Source organism: Solanum lycopersicum, chromosome 12, assembly GCF_036512215.1.
Source record: "Solanum lycopersicum chromosome 12, SLM_r2.1".
Classification (NCBI taxonomy): Eukaryota; Viridiplantae; Streptophyta; class Magnoliopsida; order Solanales; family Solanaceae; genus Solanum; species Solanum lycopersicum.
In genome coordinates, this window is record NC_090811.1 from 16,328,331 (window position 1) to 16,351,149 (window position 22,819).

Consider the following 22,819-nt stretch of genomic DNA (forward strand, 5'->3'; position numbering starts at 1 on the left):
GAAAAAGATGATTTAGTAGTTCATATTCCGGTTCAATCAGAAGGAAAACACATTGCGGTTTTTCAATCAATAGGTTCTGACCCTTCCTTTCCTTCCAACAGTGATACTATTTTTTCTTCTTATGGCAGCAACAACAACAATTCTAATCCAGCAAGCTCATTATGAGTCTTCGGCTTCATCTAGCAAAACGCCACTAACAGTTTCGATCACAGAATGACGTTTATGCATTTTGCAGTTTTTCCTTGTAGTTGTTGAACCAACATGTTATGAAAAAGCCAGCAAGAAACCTGAATGGAAGAATTGAAGAGATTCAGGCCATTAAGAAAAACCTAACATGAGAGTTGGTTGATTTTCTTCAAGGGAAGAATGTTATGAGGACAAATTGAATTTCCAAAATGAAGTAAAATGCTAATGGAAGTGTCAAAGGGAATAAAGCTCGAGTTGCTGCCGAAGGATATTTCGAGCAACCAAGGATCGACTTTGAAGACACATTTCCACCAGTAGCTCGCTATAAACTGTTAGAACTACTCTAGCCTTAGTTGCTCAACTTGTTGGGCTATGTACCAATTTGACGTTATGTATGTCTTCATAAATAGTCACTTACATGAAGAAGTATATGCTGCCCAACCTTAAGGCTTCATCTCTCCACTTTGAAGATACATTTCCACCAGTAGCTCGCTTTAAACTGTTAGAACTACTCTAGCCTTAGTTGCTCAACTTGTTGGCCTATGTTTGATGTAATGTATGTCTTCATAAAAAGTCACTTACATGAAGAAGTATATGCTGCCCAACCTTAAGGCTTCATCTCTCCTGAAGGGAAGAACAAAGTATACATATTGAAGAAGGCATTGTACGGTTAAAGCAAGGTCCACGTGCATGGTATAACAAAAATCTTTTTTTCTCCAAGAGTAGTAGTAGTGCATAAAAGGTGAGAATGAACCTACACTTTATGTGAAGAAGCGAGGTAATGGTAATTTTTTTGTTGTATGTCTTTATGCCGATGATGTTATTATCTAGGCTCTTATGAATCTATTGTTTCTTAATTTAAGAGTTGCATGATGAGCAAACTTGGGATGTATCACTTCGGTATCCTGCATTATTTACTTGGGCTTGAGGTGATCATGAAACAAGGTTTGGATGAAATTTTTATTTCGCAAAGATAATATGCTTCTAAGCTTCTATTGAGGTGCAACATGTTGAATTTTAGTCCTTCTCCCACGCCCATAAATATGAATCAGAAGTTGGTATTTGATGATGGTACATGTGTAAAAAATGTTTCGTATTCAACAAATCAGATTCGTCCGACTGAAACTTGGTATGACAACTAGGCAGTGACTGCTATGACAAAGAATCCTGTTTTTCATAATAGAACCAACCACAATGATCACTTCATCCACAATCTTGTAATTGCTGCAATAATCTTATTGAAATTGTGGCAGAATTAATCAAGTTGATGATACAAAATCACATCCCCACAAATGGGAGTATGTGATTTTGAAGAAAGGGGGGAATGTTGACTAATTCTTCAAGAATCATCCAATTTCCTATTTTTAGTATTAGTTTACTTAATCGAAGTATTTATTTTCAGTTTAATATTTTTAGCTTGTTTCTTGGGGTACAATTTCAATGATTTACAAACAGCCTGATTGCAGCATGGAATTAAGCTGTAAAAAGTCTTTCATAGCTTTGCTGCTACATATATGATGAGTGTGATGATAGGAAACAAGAGAAGACACGATTTTGAATAAAGCAACCCAACTATTTGAAACCATCATCCAGAAGTTTACATGTAGAGGACCTGTAATAGAAAACTTGGTTGATTCATCAATTAATCAGAAAGAGAGTTGAAAAGTCAAGAAACAGTACAAAGGGCACATAAATTCCTTGCTTTTCATGAACATACCAAGACACATATTTGTAAATTACGCAAACTTGAATTCAATAATCCAAATAAATACTCATCAATTGTATTTTCATGCAAAATAGGGGGCAAGAAAACTCACTTGAAAGATAGTGGTTTATTTCGATGTTATCCCCAGATCTAGCTATATAGTAATACAGATTTAGAATCAACAACTTTTTTGAAGTCAGGTCGCTGCATTATATGACCTCACTTTAAAAATGTTTCCAAGAAATACAAGGCATTTAAGGAATCCGGGCCCTGAGAATGGATTTTCATCTCACACTTCTAGCTTCAGATGAAGGATGTTAGGGAAGTCGCTTTACACATATCCTGGATTCAGGAAAAATCATTTCCTTGTGGCTGCACAGCATGTAACTTCAAGCTGCAACAGCCGATCTCAGTGAGACCTTAACATCTGAAGATATTGTCCTACTTTTTGTGCTCCAATAAACAAGGCATCAGCACCAAGAACTAATCCAACCTGTGACAGAAAACGTTACATCACTAAAGAACCGCAACATTGTTCTACACACCAAGGAAAATAAAACCAATTACCAGCCGGGCAGAAAAAGTCAATCGGTAACCCCAACCCTCTTTAGCAGCAGCATCTCTCTGTTGGTCAGTCCATCTGACAATATCCAAAGAATTGTAAGTGAGTGCAATGCAAACTACTCTCATAAAAGTTAATGGGACTTGAAACTATATGACTATTAGTACAAGTCTTTGATCTAAGCCTTTCTTCCACGCACCTACTCATAACGGTAAAATGAGCTTCTAATTGGAAAACAATCAAGTTGAATATATGGTGAAAATTTCTTAACGAGAAAAAATGAATAACTTATGAGACCTTACTTGAGGTATGTGCTACCCATATAGCTAGTATATCTATTGCATCAAAATAATAGAACCACATTAATAAAGAAGAGATAAATATTTCATCCTATTTAGAAAGCAAGCTTAAATACAATCAGAAGACCATCTCCAAAAGTTAAGCAGCAACTTAGTGGATGAGTACCGACATACATTGTGCCGTTTATTAAAAGTGATAGAAAGAACTTGCAATGGGCGGATGCACGTTCAATGAAGAGGTTTCAAAAAAATTAATCCCAGAAATATATATGATTAATATGGGAAAATAAAAATAATTATATACTATATCGAATGTCACTGCTAATAAAAATGCAACTTTGATTTAGTGTTGGTTTAATTCCCTGTTCAAGAAAGTCACATGTTTAAAATTCCAACATGCGTCTGATAAAGTATGATTCCACTTAAGAGTTAGATTAGATGATTCCTCTTGAGAAGTTCTCTTCTAATATGACTTCTTTAACTATGAACCATAATTTTTGATAATTCTCTATGGGAAGTATAATACTATGATTTTTTCCTCAAAGGTTAAGCTTCACTATATAATGATACGATTTTCAAGAAAAAACTATGATGATTTGAACCAAGGCTCCACAACATGATTCATGAATTTATGATTTAGAAAGATCAATGACAGGATTATGATAATTAAGATAGTCGTTGGCAGGCTTACTTTAAACATTGTTAGTGCTTATGCGCCTCCAATGGGCCTAGACGAGGAGGTCAAAAAGTTATTTTGGGAGAATTTGGATGAGGTAGTGAAAATTATACCGAACACCAAGAAGATTTTTATTGGTGGTGATTTTAATACCCATATCAAGGAAACTTCTAGTGGCTTTGATGATGTTCACGGAGGCTTGGTTTTTTGGGAGAGGAATGGAGGTGGAGCTTTCCTTCTGGGTTTTGCTAGCTTTTGAGATGGTAATTGCTAACTCGTGCTTTCCAAATAGAGAGAACCACTTGGTTACCTTTCGTAGCACGGTAGAAAACACTGCATAGATTACTCACTCCTTAAGAAGGTTGATAGAGGCCTTTGTAAGGACTATATGATTATTCTGAGTGAGAATCTTACTATCCAGCACAAGCTTTTTGCAATGGACTTGAAGATTAAGAAGGATGAGGATGAAGACCTTATGATCCACCGAGAATTAAATGGGGTGGCTTGACCCCTGCCCTTTCTCGGAAGATGGCGGAGAAGTTGATTGGTTTGGGGGCTGGGAGAAGTAGCGGGAAAATGAACAACATGTTAAATAAGACAGCTAGTTGCATTGGGGAAGTAGCTACAAAGGTGCAACGGGTATCGAGGGGTAACTTAGCTGGTCATCAAGGAATGCGGTGGTGAAATGGAGAAGTGTAAGGCAAAGTAGAAGCAAAGTAGGCTGCATATACAAAGTTGATGGAGTACGTGGATGAGGAAGAGAAGCAGACGGTTAAGGAAGCCTATAAGATGATGAAATCAAAAGCCCAAGTTAGCGGTTTTCGCAGCTTTCAAGCGCTTGCATATTGATCTAGGGGGCAAAGGTGGAAATTAGGAAATTGTATAGGCTCGCAAAAGCGAGAAAGAGAAAGACTCGCGACTTGAATCAACTGAAGTGCATCAAGGATGAGGAAGGGAAAGTGTTGGTGGAAGAGACCTCCATCAAGCAAAGATGTCCAGCATACTTCCAGAAACTCCGTTAGATAGGAAGGAATGGAGGTCGTGTATTAGGTAGAAGGTTATTAGTAGTAGAGTGTTGTTTTGCCTTGGAAAGGTTTAGGCTTGTTAGTGCCTGTCATAGTACTAGTTGTACCCTTGTAATTCGGGTCATATATTATTTATCCTGTTTTTATTATAACACTATTTTGATGTTGTTATTGTCCTTTTTTTGTAGACTTTACAGTTAAACACTGCTCTTCTTATTAAATGTTATGTTTTCTTCATTTTTTTCATTTTTTTAAAAATTGGTTTGATTCACTTGAACCGATGATCTTTCGAAAACAACCTCTCTACCCCCACGAGGTAGTGGTAAGGTCTACATACGCTCTACCTGCCCAAACCATACTTAGTGGGATTTCACGGGGTATGTTGTTGTTTTTAACCTTTCAACTAATGATGGTTTTAAGCACATGTTATGTTTTGGGAGGATTATTATTAATCGAGAAGATATGAGTTTAGACAATGAATAACCGAAACTACATATGATTGCATAGCTTAAGGATTGTATTGCTGGTTTGGGCGACTCCTCTAGATGGATCCACGTGTCATGTTACGCCCTATGCCCTGGCATTTTATAGGACGACTTCCCTGTCAGGCGATGAACAGACATCATGAGCTCACATGGTGTTATGTCGATTATTTGATAACTCCCAAGCAGAAGTTAATGAATGAAAGATGAATTTTTGGTCAAGGTTAGCCTCGAAAGTTTAAAAGCTTTTAACTTGCTCTATATTTTACTTATGGGCTTAAGTTATGAGTTTACTTCACGTTTCAGTTATCTTTCATTCATTCAGTTCTATCAACCATTTTACATACAGTACAATCCCATGCATACTTATGTCCTTTATGCATGAGGAAATTCTCAAGAGTTTATTTTTGAACTATGAAATCAACCTATTTTAGAAGAATGTTCTATATTCGATGTCATATTATGTGTTTGCTTGAACCAGCAATGTCATAGAGTGTTGGCCACGCCTAGGGCTTAGGCTTGGGGCACGACAGTACTATTACCTACCTTATCTTACATAACTATTTCAAATTTATTTTTCTATGAATAATAATGAATTTATTTTTCTAACTCTAAGAATGATATGATAAAAAGAAATCAAATTCAATTATATCTTGACATGTTTTATTACTTATTGTAACTTTTAAGTCATCCAAATTTTTAGTCGATTTAGTTGAGGGCCGATGTAATAATTTTGAATGAAAATAGTAGAATACATATTTAGTTTGAAAATTAATTTAGGTAAATAAAATTAATATAAAATATAATTGGAATCGTATAAAAGTGCAGCTCTGGTGCTCGATCGTAGGTCTGTGGTATCTGTCAAATTATGAAAAAGAAGGTTCGTTATCATTCAGGGGTATATTTGACCCTTTTTTCTATAATGAATTTGAGTTGCATCTAATTAATTTAATTTTTTACAATTGTGTTGTTGGGGCCAGCCCTCATCTAGCATCCCTCCTATTGCCTTTCCAAAATAACCTCCGTACCTCCACATAGTGGTAAGGTTTGAGTATGCTCTACTCTCCCCAGACCCCACTTGGTAAGATGTCAATAGGTATGTTGGCGGTGATGTTGGGGCCAGCATGCGTGCATCTCAACGAACTGATGGGAGAATGAGCCTCAGCCCACTTCACTAACCCCTAGGCCACACCCTTGGGTGCAATATGATATAAATAGGCAATTTATTCATATATTCACTTCCTTAAATGTCAACACCAGTTGTGAAAAATTATGCTTATGCCACTAGAACTTGTGATATACAGTTAGAGTGCATAAGTGATACCATCATGAAACTTTAGATATGGCAAAAGTATATTTTATTCATAGTATTTGTACAGTATTTAGAGAACAAGTAAAGACCAATTAAACTAATCAATCACTAATTCTTAGGAAATCCCTGAATCAAGGGAGTTCATCTAAACTATTTTCCTAGAAAAATATATTCTAATCCTATATTTACACAAATCTGTCAGCTTTATTTGTGGATCAGCTTATAATCAAATATGTGAGCTCAATGGTGGAGCAGATTATGACTAAATCCGCCAACTCATTCAACACTACCCCTCAAGTTGGCATGTAAATGTCAAACATGCCTAATTTGCTCACAAAGGACTCAAACGTAGTTCTATAAAGACCTTTTGTGAAAATATTTGCAACTTGTTCAGTTGTTGGAACAAAAGGAATGCACACACTTCCATCTTCAATCTTCTATTTAATGAAGTGTATGTCCACTTCCACATGCTTTGTTCTATCATGTTGAACTGGATTATGAGCAATGCTTATGGCAGCCTTATTGTCACAATACAACTTCATTGGAGAACTCACAGGTCTTCGTAGTTCTTCCAAAATCTCTTGATCCACAATATTTCACAAATTTCATGTGCCATGGACCGATACTCAGCTTCAGCACTACTTCGAGCCACCACATTTTGCTTCTTACTTCTCCATGTCACTAAATTTCCCCAAACAAATGTACAATATCCAGATGTAAACCTCCTATCAATAGATGAACCAGTCCATTCAAGAAAGCATTCTTCACATCCAACTGCTGAAGAGACCAGTCTATATTTATTGCAATTGTCAATAGAACTCTTATCGAGTTTAGCTTAGCTACTGGAGCAAATGTCTTGAGATAGTCAATGTCATATCTCTGTGTGAATCCCTTATCTACTAGGTGGGCCTTATATCTTTCCGAGGATCCGTCTGATTTGAATTAGGGGTGAACACCCATTTACAACCCACTGGTTTTTTTCCCTCGGGCGAATCCACTAACTCCCATGTCTCTTTTTTTCAAGAGCTCGCAATTCCCCCAAAATAGCCTCCTTCCACTCGGGAACTTGTAGAGCATCCTGCATATTTGTTGGAATCTCCACACTAGAAAGTTGTGAAGTAAAGGCTGAATAACTAGGAGACAACTTTTCATAGGACACAAACATAGAAATAGGATATTTAGAAGTATTTCTAACACCTTTGCGTTTCTCAATAATAGGCACATCTAGATCTAAACAATTAGAAGTAGAATCAGTTGGAAGAGTACCTTGAATTACAGTAAGGTCTTATGGAACTGATTTTTAGCAGTGTTGAGAATCTTCGGCCCTTTTTTCTTGAGTTCGGTTCCTTCTCGAATACACTTAAATTTCTGCTTTTTGTTCTCTATTTCCAATTTTATTTTTGTCATTTGAAGGCACTACAGTTCAGGTTCAATTTCTGAGTTTTTATCATTCATGTCACTTTGGTCCTTATCATCTCTTCGATCACACTTATCTATATCTTCTCCTACATCTATCACATCAGTATTTATTGTAATATTAGGCTCATCATTTGCTTGATATCTAGTTTCCTCAATATCACAAAAAAATGAATCTTCACCTACATGATACTCCCCTTGAAGATGAGTAGTAAAATAGAGTTGCGACTCAAAGAAAGTTAGGTCCATTGTGACAATTATCTTACTAGCATGTGGATCATAACACTTATATCCCTTTTGAATTAGGACATATCCTACAAAAATACACTTCTTAGCCCGCAGTTCAAGTTTACTACGATTATGAACATGAACAAATGTTGTACAACCAAAAATTCTTTGAGGCAGATCTGTAGTTAACCTAGAACTAGGAAAACTTCCCCTGAAAAGGTGTCTTAAATTCATGAGGACGAGATGGCATCCTATTAATAAGGTAAGTAGCAGTCAAGACAGTCTCTCCCCAAAGGTGTTGAGGAACTTTTGTAGTAAACATTAAAGCTCTTGTTACCTCTAAAAGGTGTCTATTCTTTCTTTTGGCAATACCATTTTGTTGGGTGTATCCGTACAAGAGCTTTGGTGTACTACCCCAGTTTTTCTAAAAAAACATACTAATTGTTCATTAAAAAATTCACGGCCATTGTCACTCCGAAAAATCTTGATTTTCTCATTGAACAGTGTTTCCACCATGACATAGAAAATCTCAAATACATTTTTTTGAACCTCAAATTTGTCCTTCAATAAAAAAAACCCAACTTAATCTAGTATGATCGTCAATAAAAGTTACAAACCACCGTTTCCCAAACATTGTTGAAATTCTAAATGGTCCCCGAACATCACTATGAATCATAGTAAAAGGTTTTGAAGCCAGATATTTTTGAGAAGGAAAAGATAATCTGTGATGCTTAGCCATTTCACAAAATTCACATTGGGATAAGGATTGATTTTTATTTCTAAATAACTGAGGTAACAGCCTATAGTGCCAAAGCATGCCATTATTCATCTAACATTCCGAAAAATTACATGTCTAGTAAAGAGCCAAATAGGTCTTTAAGAATGCGTATTGGGATACATAGGCATTCCAATGCCCAATATTGAGAAATATTGGGCATTGTATAGAAAATTGGCTAAGGGGTATTAGCCAATTTCTATAGAATACCCAAATAAGCGAAATATTGGGCATATTAGAAAATATTGACTTAAAGGGTGTTAGCCAATTTTTCTAAGTATTAATGAGCTTATTTAATAAATGTACCTGCAATGAAGACCCTAAGCTAACAACCTTTATTCGCAATTCAACACATTAGATACGAGGCATTCAAGTGTCAAGCCTAGGTATCATAGCACATGACCACTTAAAATGATCATGTAGATTAAGCAGTGCCCAAGGTCATAGTAAGGATCCTTGGGACAATAAGAAACGGCCAAGGAGAAGACCACCCTAACTGAACTCGGTTAGGTAGTTAGGGGGCAAGCGTGCACAAGGGTTCCACCATGTGGGGCCTAGCTCTCTAACTAACTCTAGACTCTAACTAACTAACCTAACTAGCTATATAACCTAGGACAAACAAAAATAAATTATCAATTACACCCGATAACCTAAGACTTAACTGGGTGACACTAACCTAGTAACTCCTTAAAGAGACAACCTAATACCTAACCTAGGATGGTCCAAAGGGTAAGTTATGGTCCTAACGACTTAAGGGTACTTTAGTAATTATCCTAGGTCACCTAATTAATTCAATTAGCAATTAAATTAATTAAATTAAACGGTCAAACCGAAATCCTTCCACTAACCTAGTATAACTCAAGAAACGTCCTAGTACTTAACCTATGATGGTCCAAAAGGGTTAGTAATGGTTCCAATGACTTAGGGGTACTTTGGTAATTACCCTAGGTCCCTTAATTAATTGAATTAAAGAATTAATTAATTAAGGAAAAATTCAAAAGAAAGGCCGAAATTCTTAGGAAAAAATTCAGATTTGACTAAGTGTTATGTTTTCCTATTTTTGATCAATCTAGGAGGGGTTTTTAGTAATTAGTTAATTAATTTATTTAATTTACTTAACTAGCCTAAGTTGAATGAGTCAAGATCATTTCCTAAGACTTAGACCCACGTTTAAACACTAAGAAACTCACAAAGCAAAACAGTAAACGAACGAAAGAAAAGCAGAAAAGTTTCTCTCGATTTCTCTTAGACGATTTCAAGGTTTTCTTCAATGTTTCGTGCAAGGTGATCTTCGTAGATTTAATTTTACATAAGGTATGGGTTTTCTCTCATGGAATTCATTCTCCAAGCGACTTTTCAAACGTTTGAATTCATGAACTTCGAAACTAGGGTTGTCCCCCAATGATATTGTTGAACATCCATCTCCCTAGTTACCCTTTTTTTCAATTCTTTAAGTATATAGATGTAATCTTGAACATGTTGGTATGTGGTGCTAACTGATTTTATAAGTTCTTGATTTGTTAATGACTGGAGGTCTATAGATTGGATTCGAATGATTTGAGTGTTAGTTACCCGAATTAAGGAATGATATAATGTTTACTTGTGTTTCGAGAATATGAGTTACGATGAATCGTTATGGAATTTAGTTACTGTTAAAATGTTGAGTTTTCGCCTGGTTCATGTTGGGGAATCACTATATTACATTCATGAAATTAATTGATGTGGTTAGTGATAACATAATGAATGTTGTTCAAGTGAAAGTTTGGTTTATGCCAATAAAATGCTAACAATGTCTTGCCCAAAAAGCTGAATGAAATTGGCTTACAATATTGCTTTCAAAGAATGATGGAAAGAATGGCTAATGTTCACCCAACTAAATATGACTAAGGTAACTTTTGAATTCATAACCAAGGGTATGCCAATTATTGGGACAAGTCTCAACATACCCTTTCCAAATGAACTATGAACCTAGTAACCACATTGAACAAAGTTCTTAAACTTTATAAAGAATGGTATAAAGCTACAAAATGACATGAAACGAGTTAAGGTGAGTAACAACATAATTAAAAGTCTGAAAATTATGAGAGTGACCAGAATGGGGTGTCAAAGGATCTCACTTCCACCTAAGACAACTATGTTAAAGATACTCACAAAAGATGGTGTTAATAATCGCGAGACAAGTCTCATTAACACCAAGATGATAATGTAAGGTTAAAAATCACATTTCATCAAGTAAAGAAAGGGAGGTTCGATTATCCAAAGAGTTAAGTAAAACTCATAACTAGAAGCAAGCTTCCATAATGTTTGAGTCAACTCAAAAAGATGTAAAGAAAAAAGTTGAGCAAAGCATCGCTAGACTAGCAATGAGCTTGTGCCAGCACATGTAAGTCTCATGAGATGAGGCTACCACCAAGGTGGATAAGTAGTCTCCATATGTCTCTTAGTCTTCGAACTATGTTGCAAGCATAGGAACTAGCCAGTGGATTCCACCTAAGCAAGCTAGGTATGATTTCACTTTGGCCGGTGATTCCACTTCTTTTCGGAGTGGGGAAGAAACCGGATTTCATGTTTAGCTCACATGATCTATGTCGGTTAAATGCTCAAAGAAAGTATTCGGTTAACTTTAGCCGTGAACCACCTCTTTCCAGTGTGGGGAGAACACTTGACTTGGTTTCACTTTAGCCAGTGAACCACCCCTTTTTGGGGCAGGCACTGGATTTCATATTAGCTCACATGATCTAGATTCACTAGGATTGGTGCATCACCCCTTTTCGGTGTGGGGCAGACACTGGATTTCATGTTAGCTCACATGATCTTAATTCTAAAATTTCCTTAAGAAAGCAAGAAAGAACGAAGAAGAGATGTATGTTCAACGTGAGCTAAGAAAGTAAGAGGCTAAGAATATCAATCGTCAGTGTTTGATAAGAATGAAGTTTTCAACAAATAATGGGCATAGCCAATAATGATTTCTTTTATCATGAAAATGGACATAGCCAAATAAAAATGGCTTATAATGACTTCTTATATTATGCCAATAAAGGGGAGTAAAATGTAATGGCTAATCAATGCTCCATATCTCCCTAATATGAAAAATGATGAAGTAAGTGGCGTAGCCAATAAAGATTGGCTTATAAAGTGTTCCTGCCCAACGAATCTAGAATGAAAAGAATAACTTGTTGTAAGGATAGCCAAATCATTTCCTAAGTCTTTGGATTACTTACTTGATTCATTGTAGGTATGGGACTACAATAAATCATTGTAATTGTATGTAAAGCATAGGATCAAAGGAGATCATTGAACTACATAACAAGAAGTAGAAAAAGACTGGAAAAAAAAAACTAAGTATCAAAAAGGGGGCTTTCGGGTTTGGGGCATTAAATTTAAAAAATTTCGCTCGAGTTGTTCTAAAATTATGTTGATGATTCTAAGGTCTTGTATTCATATAGAAAATGAGTTGTGTGCTTTAAATGCATTAAAATACGTCATATTTATACCACAATTCACAAATAACAAATTAGGAAAGTCTAGTGATGTCACTTTCCAAAAATGGCATGTTGTTATAGGAAGAATTTTCCTTGATCATGCATAGTCCTTATGTGTATGTGTGCATACACCCATACTTAGTACAAGTGTGTACTAACCCTATACTATTATTATCTTTATAGGTGCAGGTCAGAGACAAGGTTAAAGATTCATCGAAGTTGTTTGGATTGTCGATCTCCAAACTTTGGTAGGTCCTCTTGATGTTCGAGGATGCTACACTTATCTATCTAGCTTAGTACTTTAGACATAGCTAGTGAATGTTGTCCCTAGCGTTTCTTTTCAGACGTTTATTTCGAAGTTTTGTACTAAGGCCGTTTTGACAAACTATTACATTATATATTAATCTTTTGATTTGAATTAATTCATCAATTGTAGATGGTTGTTTTGATTTGAGCTTAGTAGAATATTAATCTATATAGAAAATATATGAAGTCTATGTATACTTCATTATGTTTTTGAAGTTTTAAATTTTCCACAAATTTAACTATATGAATATGATGAAAGCTAAGAAGAGGCTTGTCTGCGACCTCTGGGAGGTTAACGACGCTGATTGCATTCAGATACCTGAATTCGGGTGTGACAATTCAAAACAAAACTAGAGTTCAAACAAATAGGATTCAGTTGTAGTGAGTTGTTCCCGTTGTCAAGAAAATAAAGATCTCCTGATTCTCTAGCAGTGCCAATCAACTTCCCCGAGACCTTTTCCAGAAATTCACACGAAGAGTATTATGAAGTGTAAGAGATGGTGATAGTTTAGTAGTTCCTTTTCCAGCAATTGCAGAGAAGGAATCATCAGCTATCCTGATTTTATTATTCCCTGCACAAGGAGTGTAAGTAGAGAAAAAACGGGAACTTCTAGTCATATGTGGTCACTAGCTCCAGAATCTACGATCCAAGAATCTATTTGGTTGGAATTGACACTAAGAAAAGCAGATGATACAGTACCTATTTCAGCTAAAGAACAGGAAAGATTATAAGAATTTGGTGCATTAGGACGAAATTGTGGAGATTGAAGGAGTTTGTGCAGAATTTCCAATTGTTCCCTTGTAAATGGAGACGTTTCTGGAGAAGGTTGCTGCCCTTGATCAAAATTAGTTGTTTGGAGGGCCTGCGCGTTTTGAAATTGAAGCCACGATTATCAACTCCCTTTTTCTTCCAGTTTACTGGTTTCCCATGAATCTCCCAACACGTTTCACTGGTATGCCAATATTTTTGCAATGATCACACTGTGGCTTTTTGTTTTTGTTCTCTCCATTCTTCACTGTTACAAGAGCTGAAAAGTTCAACAATTAAATTAGGTTTTAACACAACTTTCCTCCTAGTTTCCTATCTCCCAACTTCAGAAAAGGTTTTACGAAGAGAGGGCAGAGGATTTTTTCCTAGGATTCGCGACCTGACCTCGGCAAACTCTCGATTTAATCCTGCTAAAAAAGGTAAACTCTCACTTTCTTCCCTTTTTTTTTTTTTGCTTTTACACTATCCACACAGCACTCCCATTCATCATTGTAACACTGGTCTAACTCCTGCCACAAGGACACCATTTCATTATAATATGTAGTACTGCATTCTCATCCTGCTTAGCTTGCCATAGTTTAATTTTTAACTCAAAAGTTTGTGAGGCATCTTCTACATCAGAATATGTCCCTAACGGCTTCCCACACATCCTTAGCCATGGGTAAAAAGAGATAAGATTTACCTATGACTGGTTCCATGGAATTTATTAACCAAGCAATCACGAGTGAATTCTCTAATCTCCAGGAGTTCATCTTTGGATCTCCAACTTCCGGCTTTTTCGTTTCTCCAATCAGATTTCCCAGCTTTCCATGCCTATCGATTACAAGCTTTACGGATTGTGTACATTCCACATAGTTCTTCCCATTTAATCGATGAGAAGTTAACTGGAAGGGCATGTGAGAAGTATTGCCTCCTAGTGTCATTAGATTTTCTGCAGTAGCTTCTAGAGAAGAGTTTTTGTCTTCTGTTGATGTTTCAGAAAGGTGCTCTTCGTGAAAGGTTGTTTTATCCATATAATATTAGGGTATTTCATCCCGCTCTGATACCATGAAAGTTTAGATACTGCAAAAGTATATTTTATTCATAGTATTTGTACAGTATTTATAGGAGAACAAAGTAAAGATTAATTAAACTAAACAATCCCTAATTCTTAGGAAATCCTTGAATCAAGGGATTTCATCTAAATTATTTTCCTAGAATAATATATTCTAATACTATATTTACACAAATCTGCCAGCTTTATTTGTGGATCAGATTATAATCAAATCTGTCAGCTCAATGGTGGAGCAAATTATAACTAAATCTGTTAACTCAATCAACACATCATATGTGATTAAACTGGTCTACTTTCATAAGATGCATATGTTTCAAAAACTGTAAAGAGGAAATACAGCTGTTTTACATCAAAATTGTAGACACCAGAAGTAGAAAGTCATTATAAAATATGAAGGTGTCTGGATGTACAGGAAGAAGCAAAAAGCACTTACCCAAGGAACTCTGAAAGCCCACCAATTCCTGCGAACTTGAATGGTTGAGGTCCTTCTCTTTCAAGATCCTAATCCAAATTGTATTGAAATGTCTCTATGAAGTTGTATTCTGGAAAGATGCATATTTATTAAAGCAAAACAGAAAAAAATAAGATGTGTTTGAACCTCCTCTTCAGCAGCTTCTAGACCACCTTGAACCCAGAAAATGTTGTTGTAACCAGCATTGTGTAGCACCTCACAAGCCGCAATGGACCTGCCTGATAAAAAGGGCTCCGCATAAGCAGTTAGGAAAGAAAATCAGCAGGTTCATTATGAGCATAAGAACCTTTAAGTGCCTAATCTCTCTGACCATGGACCTACTAAGAACATGAGATGCTTACTACCTCAGAAAGTGATACTCAGCCAGCTAGATATATTAAAATTCTCCTACTGTTCCTACTAATATGCAAGAAAACAGTCAAGTGTCATGCTACACAGAAAAATTGTCGGACTACTAATGTGGTTTCGATCCTTCCGGTGATGCCAGAAGTCGTACGATATAAGATTTTATCTTGTTTCCATTTTATTTATTATTCCTGATGTATCAGATAATTGCTCAATGAATATTCATGTTCGACAACATTGAAAAATCCAGATTCTCATAATTTAGTTTGAGTGCTAATCTTGGATCACCATGGAGATGCATGAACCTCCACTTCCTTTGCAACAGAAGTGTACTGATAAACATCACCTGGAATGTTCCGTAATTACTTGTATTCGGCCACTGGAGTGCAGAATTTTACTTCATAGACGAGAATCTGAAATGTAGCTAATAGACAGATAAATTCACCTCAATCCCTTCTGGCATGCCACAATAAGATCTGTATCTTTAGCAAATTTCTCCTCAACATTTGATAAGAATTCTCTGTAGAAGATATTAGTTTATTCTTTATAGTCAAAATATGGAACTCACATGAAAAAACAAATTTAATATTATATAGAAGGGGGGCTGTTTATAGCATACTTGTTGTAAGAAAGAGCAGGGACACCACTCCACCAACCTCCTATTAAGAAGAAGATACATAAATTGGTGATCAGAAGCTTAGAGAATGTATTATGACAATCAGAAGACGTGTATATATTTTATTTACAAAGTTATTCCATTTTGACAACATCATGGAATCTTTCTTCTTTTCTTTTGAAGATTTCTACAAAGAAGAAAAGGCTTCTTGTATTTCTGTATGAATTTACATCCCATGAGAATGCCTTCTTATAAAATAAGTCCTACCGCAAAATAAGGAAAAAAAATATTACATAATCAATACATTATCAATTACTCCTAAAATTAAGCTGGGAAATCAATAATTCAACACTCAAGGGTCATATAAAGCCCTCGTCCTCCACTTCTTACTTTTAATCTCTAGATCCATTACCTAGAGCATATGTTGGGTAGTAAGATATTCACTCGGGATAACTTAAAGAGTTCTTACATGTTCTATCTCTCTTCCAAAAGAGAAGGTAATTGATTTGAGTCCTTGTCACCTTACTATGAAACGTCCTCCTTCTAAAACCTTGTGTTAGATATCACCAACGCAAAAACATTCCACAATCCAAAAGAGACAATCCTCCGTCGTTTTTATCCCCAAAACCAAAATCGCCATGCATGTCATCCTAGCTCCAGTGATAAAGAAAACAAGGGAATACCATATGTAATCTAACGGAAGAAGTTATCAGTATATTCATGAATATACAAGGTACTTATAGAATTACAAAGAACCCTATAAAAGGAAATAAATCAAAACAAACAAAAGAAAATATTTTACCATCACACTTATTAGTCTGTAATATTCTACTATCACCCCTGAGATTTGTTACCATATACTGTAACACTCCCCCCTTAAACTGGAGCATAGATATGATCATACCCAGCTTGTCAAAAAGATAAGTAACTCGAGTTCCATTCAATGTCTTGGTAAACAAATCAGCTAATTGTTCTCTCGTCTTCATGTAAATAATGGAAATCAAATTTTCCTGAATCTTCTCGCTAATAAAATGACAATCAACTAATGTGTTTAGTTTTTTAATGATACACCAGATATGGGCTTATATGAAGAGCAGCCTGATTATCACACCTGAGTTTCATTGGCGTATGATGCTTCAATTCAATTTCAGATAACAAATGATGCATCCACATAATCTCACACGTAGATTGTGACATAGCTCTATACTCAGATTTTGCACTGGATCGCGATACAACACTTCGTTTCTTACTCCTCTTCGATACTAGGTTCCCTCCAATAAAAACACGCTTGACTAGCATTGCTCATTATGTGATCTTGGACACTTTGACCCTTGCACCACAACTGATTCAAGAAAACCCAAGCTAAATAGTTTGAACTTCCTATTCCCTTATTTTTGGAGCCAAAATATCAAGTCCGAAAGGCATTATGTGAAAACAGAATTTTGTAGCCTAAAATCTAAAGAACAAATATAAACTATTGCCGGAATCTGAAGCCAACAGGATGACAATTGGCAAAATGTGGATAGAAGAAGAGGAATAGGAATAGGTCATAATGGTACACAAAGAGGGAAAAACATGTTCTGACAAGCCAACTCCGCTGAAGTGAATATCAGAACACAGATTAACAATTCTTTCAATATACTACAGGAAGGGACTGAAAATGAGGTAATGGACACTGCAGGCTGCTCCAATGAGAATATGGAAGAATAGAATAATACTCAGGATACTCAACAACATCAAAGAAGCACAAGATGGGACAAAGCACAAAAAAGGAAGGAAAGCGGAAGAATCAAGAACCAACAGGCTGGGCTAAGCATTACAAGTACCAGAAGTAGAACACTAGCCAACTCCAGAAACATTTATACTGATCTACGGGGAGAAATAGTCAGCTTAGTTATCAAAAATCCAAAAGACATCAAAGGTTTGCGGAACAAGAGGAAGAAATCTAACAAGACAGTTGTTATTCCTAATGACATTACAATTCAAGGGGAGAGTTGAGACAAGATATCCAAATGGAGCAGACCCGAATAGAGCAGTCAAGAGAATGAAAACAGGTAAAAATAACACATGATTCCATTAAACCTCCCAAGGAAGGACAAGGGAAGACAATTGTCAATAAGGATAATAGAGGAGAAGACAGAGATCCCGGTGTTCATGACAAGAACAGAAACCAGGATATTGATTACAATTCCATTCACAAACCACCTGATCTGAATCCAGCACCAGAGGATACAAGAGATGAATATGATGAAGTCTTTCATGATGTGAAATTTATGGAAACTACGATCAACAGAGGAGAAGAAAGGATAGCACAGTCAGATGATAAGCTCACTAGAGTTAACATCAACTATAAATATCAAGAAATGGGTTTACACCGAAGGGACACCAGTTCAGCAAAACATCACCTTTTACAACAATTTTTCACAGGGTGGGGATTTTATTCAAGAGTACATGATGACAAAAAGAACAAGGATGATCAATAAGATCATAACCCTAAATGCTACCAATGATTGATGCTACATCATGGAATAAGGGTGTAAATTGTAATGATATGGCACCTGAGTTTAGCTCAAACCCAAAAGCTAGCTCGTGAGGGGAGGATTGCCCAAATACATATAAGCAGACACTAGTCAATTCCACAACTAATGTGGGACTTTGAACCTACTCTAACACCCCAGGCCCAACTACAGCGTTGACCGGGAGCCCTATCAGAGATGGACCTAGCACTGATACCATGTAAAGATATGGCCCCTAGGCCTAACTCAACCCCAAAAGCTAGCTCGTGAGGGAAGGATTTCCCAAATCCATACAAGAAGACTAACCGTCCATTCCCCATTCAATCTGGGACTTTAAACCACTCTAACGTTGAACGGGCCTCACAGTCTCTGATCTGCCTTAATGAAACAATGGTTGATAGAGGGAAGATTAAGAAAAACAAACAAAACCTAGGAATTCACCAGGGCCTTTCAGCTGCTCAAACGAATATGGCTCTTCTGAACTACAGAAGCTGATATTTGTATCAGAAAGGATAGAAAGCAACATGTCTTGACAAGTGCTACATATAACAATAATTCTCGTATACATCTCACAATTGTTTATCCTAAATGCACTGAAGAACAAAGAAGAGAACTTTGGCAAGATCTTACAACATGGCCAACAACATTCAAGGATCTTGGGGTGCTATTGGTGATCTTGAGAACCCTTGAGGACAATTGTGTGAATGACAATTCTCTTGAAATAGGAGAAAACTAAATGCAAAGTTGAATTACAAGGTATATCAAGATCCAGGAGAATATTACGATAAACAAGCAAGAGCTAAGTCGTTTGAGGAAGGGGATGCCAACACAGCCTATTTTTCACAGTAATTATAAGGGAGAGGAGAAGAAGACCTTTTTTTTTTTGAGAAGGTAGAGAGGAGAAGAAGATTAACAATTAACAAGATCATGAATGAGCAAAATCAGAAGCTTGAAGGTAATGAAAGCATTGAAGAAGCAGTTGTGAGATATTTACATGAAATGTTCACAGCTATCCTTACAATTTACTGTGAAATGTTCAAGGCAATGGTGCACCACTCAATGCATAAATGATGATGACAATTACATGCTTACAACCATCCCTAGAATCCAAGAGATCAGAGATAGTGCATTTGACATGGACAAAGATAGTGTACCAGGCCCTGATGGCCTGAGTGGCTATTTCTGACATGGACAAAGATAGTGCACCAGGCCCTGATGGCCTGAGTGGCTATTTCTATCAATTTGTGGGATATTATTTGCACTGATCTGCATAGAGAAGTGGAAGCTTTCTTTCAAAGCTCTTAGCTTCCTTAATCCCTTACCCATAAATCATAATTGCTTAGTAATGATTCCCGAAATTGACCACCCTCAGAGATTCTCTGATCTCAGTTCTGTAACTGTTAGCCTTTGTAATACCTCCAACGAAGTGATATCCAAAATCCTCACCAACAAACTCTCTTGTATCCTTCCTAAAATAATAAGAAATCAGTCTGCTTTTATAAAAAAGAGAGTTATCACAAATAAGAAAAAAAAGGTAATTAGTCTTATACTAATTGTCGTCTTGTATTTCTTTGAAATAGGGGTCTAGATCACTTTTGATCTAAGTTTTTGAATTGAATCTATTAATATCATAATTAGTTTTAATCCAATAGGGTTCTTAGCATTTTATCTTGAAATTTGGGGATTTTATTCTCGAATTTCACATATCTTTCAATTCTTGTCTTGAATCATAGTTTAGCTTCCCCATTATTTCTTATTTATTCAAGTGATCTGATTCTCATCACCAGATGTGCATATCTTTGGACTAAAGTCAAGCTATATGTCTGTGTATCACCAAGTAATTATAAAGATACAGTATAGTAAAAATGAATCATTTGTGTGTCATAAGAGAAGTTTATTTACCCATCAAAAAGTTTGTTGCTTTCAAGGAAAGAGTACGAAGTTCTAAACTAGCATCAACATCAAAAATTGGAATCCAGGTGGAGCCTTTTACCCATGCCTGCAAAACAGTTGAAAAATCATGATAACCAGGATGGTGAATAACACAATCATTTAACATGGGAAGTATTTTGCTTTTAATGTAATTCATATCCCAAAATGCCTGAACCCAGAGTTTTAAAGGGAACTTTATTCAACAAAACTTGGTAGTCCCACATCAGAAACTTTGATAATCTTAGACAACAGACTTGAACCATGGCAAGGAGTTTTGAAAGAAGAATAGCCACTGACATGCAAAGTTAAGCAAATACTAGCACAACTAAGTAAGGATTGTGTGAAAGGATTTAGAGATAAATAATGGAAAGCTGTAGGTGCAATTATGCTGAGCCATTTAGATTCGCCTTGTATTTCGTCAAATGTGAATAACAGAGAGAAGTGATATTTGAAAGGAAGTTGAATCCACCTTCTTTCGCTCCATAGAGGGACGAACATCAAGCAGCATTTTGTTTGAGAGTTGAATTGCATAACCAGCTTCCCTTGGAGTAAGAACCTTAACTGTCCCATCCCTGATCTACAATAAACAGGGAAACACAAATGTTATTATCATAGTTATACAGTGAAGAATTTAATAAAGGATAATCATGGCATAAGATGTCCCTGTAAAGCACAAATTAAATGATTATATGACATACATTTTCTAATAAGTTGAGACTGCGATATAACTCATCACCTAAGCTAGGAAGATGGGAATCGGAAAACATGTTTCATGTTTCAATTACAATAACAAACGTTGTATATAGAATGCCAAATTAAACATCGTTGCAACTACGTATGCAGTAACTTATCCAGTTCCTCTAGGTTGTCAGTTGTTGGAGCAGAAGTTCCTAGGAGAACATAACATGTCCATAGTCCTTACTTTCACATTTTGACACAGAATAAGTATTATTCATGTAATACAAATTATGGAGTCATCAAACATGTGTGATAGCTTTGTGCTCATATGTGATGCTTTTACGGGCAACAGAACTTTATTTAATGACAGCTGCATGTCAGACATTTTCCAAGCTTAACCAGTACATGCAAAACTGTGAACGAGAATGACATAATCTATTCAATTGAATGAACGAATAAGTAGTTGCATCAAAAGTACGCCTCCTACTTCCGGTTAACAAATTGGCAATGAGTAATTCGATCTTAACCCGATGTGCGTAGTCTAACAAAATTGTATTACACCAAAATGTAAAATTTGAAGTCATTTCACACTACCAGAGCATCCCATCTCTTCTTAGCCGCAGCCATATCTTTCATTTGCTTCAACTCATATTCTTCTTCCACTGCTTGCATCCTTGTGTTATTTTTATACTGAAGCAAACCAAACCAAACCCCATTTCAGAGTTGTCAGTCAATACATGGTAGGAATGAACAAATACAGCGACACACCAACCTTTAACGATTTTAGAGTAGATGGGAATGGAGAGCTGAGAAAATGGATTGAACCGATAAGTGGACACCTTCCTTCTTTTTGACAAGTCCTAACAGCACCAAGGGGTAGGAGCCCATGACCAAGAGCTTCCATTTTTATTTTTTATTTTTTAAGTAGAGAGAAAGAAGGAGATGAGCTTATCCACTCTTTCTTCCCTTTATTGAAGTAGTAAATAATTAAAAAATGATAACTTTTTAGTAGTTATTAATTTTAAAGGAGACTACGTTACAAAAACCATCAATAGTCCATGCATTAGGTAAAATATTATGGCCTATTATGGAAAAATTAGCAAAACTAGTCAAAGTTAATAATTTAATAGTAAAAACTTTATTATTTTAAAAATATTAGTTAAAATGTTATTAATTTTTAAAAAAATATGTATCCTAATTAAATTCTTATTTTATCTCCTAAAAAAATAATTTATTTACATTTCTATGTATATCCAAGTTAACTTTTTTCAAATTATTTTAATTTTAAAAAAATCAAATGTGCAAATTTTTTTCATATCTCTCTCTTCCAGATTTATCCCATAACTAAAAAAAAAAAAAATCTCTCTCCATATTTTCATGTTGATAGTCCTATTCAACCTTCAAATCCTTCTTCTCTTCAACTCCAATTTTTTTATTATCTTCATTTGAAATATTTTTATCATCTTCAAAATTTGAATTCAGGCAAATTTCTCTAATTAAGGTATTTTCATTGTTATTCTTTTTTTTTTTAGATTTATTTTCTGATTTTATTGTTGTTTAAATCATTGGTGAAAGTAGGATTCTTCTCACTTAAACACTCTTCAAAGAATGATTCTAAGAGACACTATTCATCTTAGTAAAACGGTTTCTAGTGATTTCTCATCATTTAATCTATGTATTACTCAAGAAATAGCGGATATTGTAAGATCTGCTTTTAAAATTAGGGAAAAGAGACGACAAGAATTTCATCAAATTCAGATTAAAGACGTAACTCGTAGGGTACAAGAAAATGACGACGAATACCAAATTATTGATGAAGAAGTATTTAAATATTTTTTACATGTTTAGATTTTTGCATGTTGAGTTGAAGTTAATAACAATTTGTTCAACAATGTGCACTGAATATATTTGTAAATTTCTTGTTATGTACATTGTGCAATATTTATTAGTTTGTATTTTGTATTCAGTTTTTGTTTTATTATT

The 22,819-nt window shown here is 35.6% G+C and overlaps 1 protein-coding gene across 1 annotated transcript; it reads right to left on the reverse strand.

The window, feature by feature from the left end:
- Window positions 1–1,914: 1,914 nt before the first annotated feature.
- Window positions 1,915–21,832, reverse strand: LOC101251754 (rhodanese-like domain-containing protein 11, chloroplastic). Its single transcript, XM_004251971.5, has 10 exons — window positions 21,609–21,832; window positions 21,431–21,526; window positions 20,628–20,735; window positions 20,129–20,225; window positions 15,714–15,753; window positions 15,540–15,614; window positions 14,876–14,963; window positions 14,711–14,778; window positions 2,459–2,531; window positions 1,915–2,384 (listed from the first exon to the last, which is right to left on the reverse strand). The coding sequence occupies exons 1-10, from the start codon at window positions 21,738–21,740 to the stop codon at window positions 2,301–2,303; spliced, it is 861 nt and encodes a 286-aa protein (XP_004252019.1). The 5' UTR covers window positions 21,741–21,832; the 3' UTR covers window positions 1,915–2,300.
- Window positions 21,833–22,819: the final 987 nt, after the last annotated feature.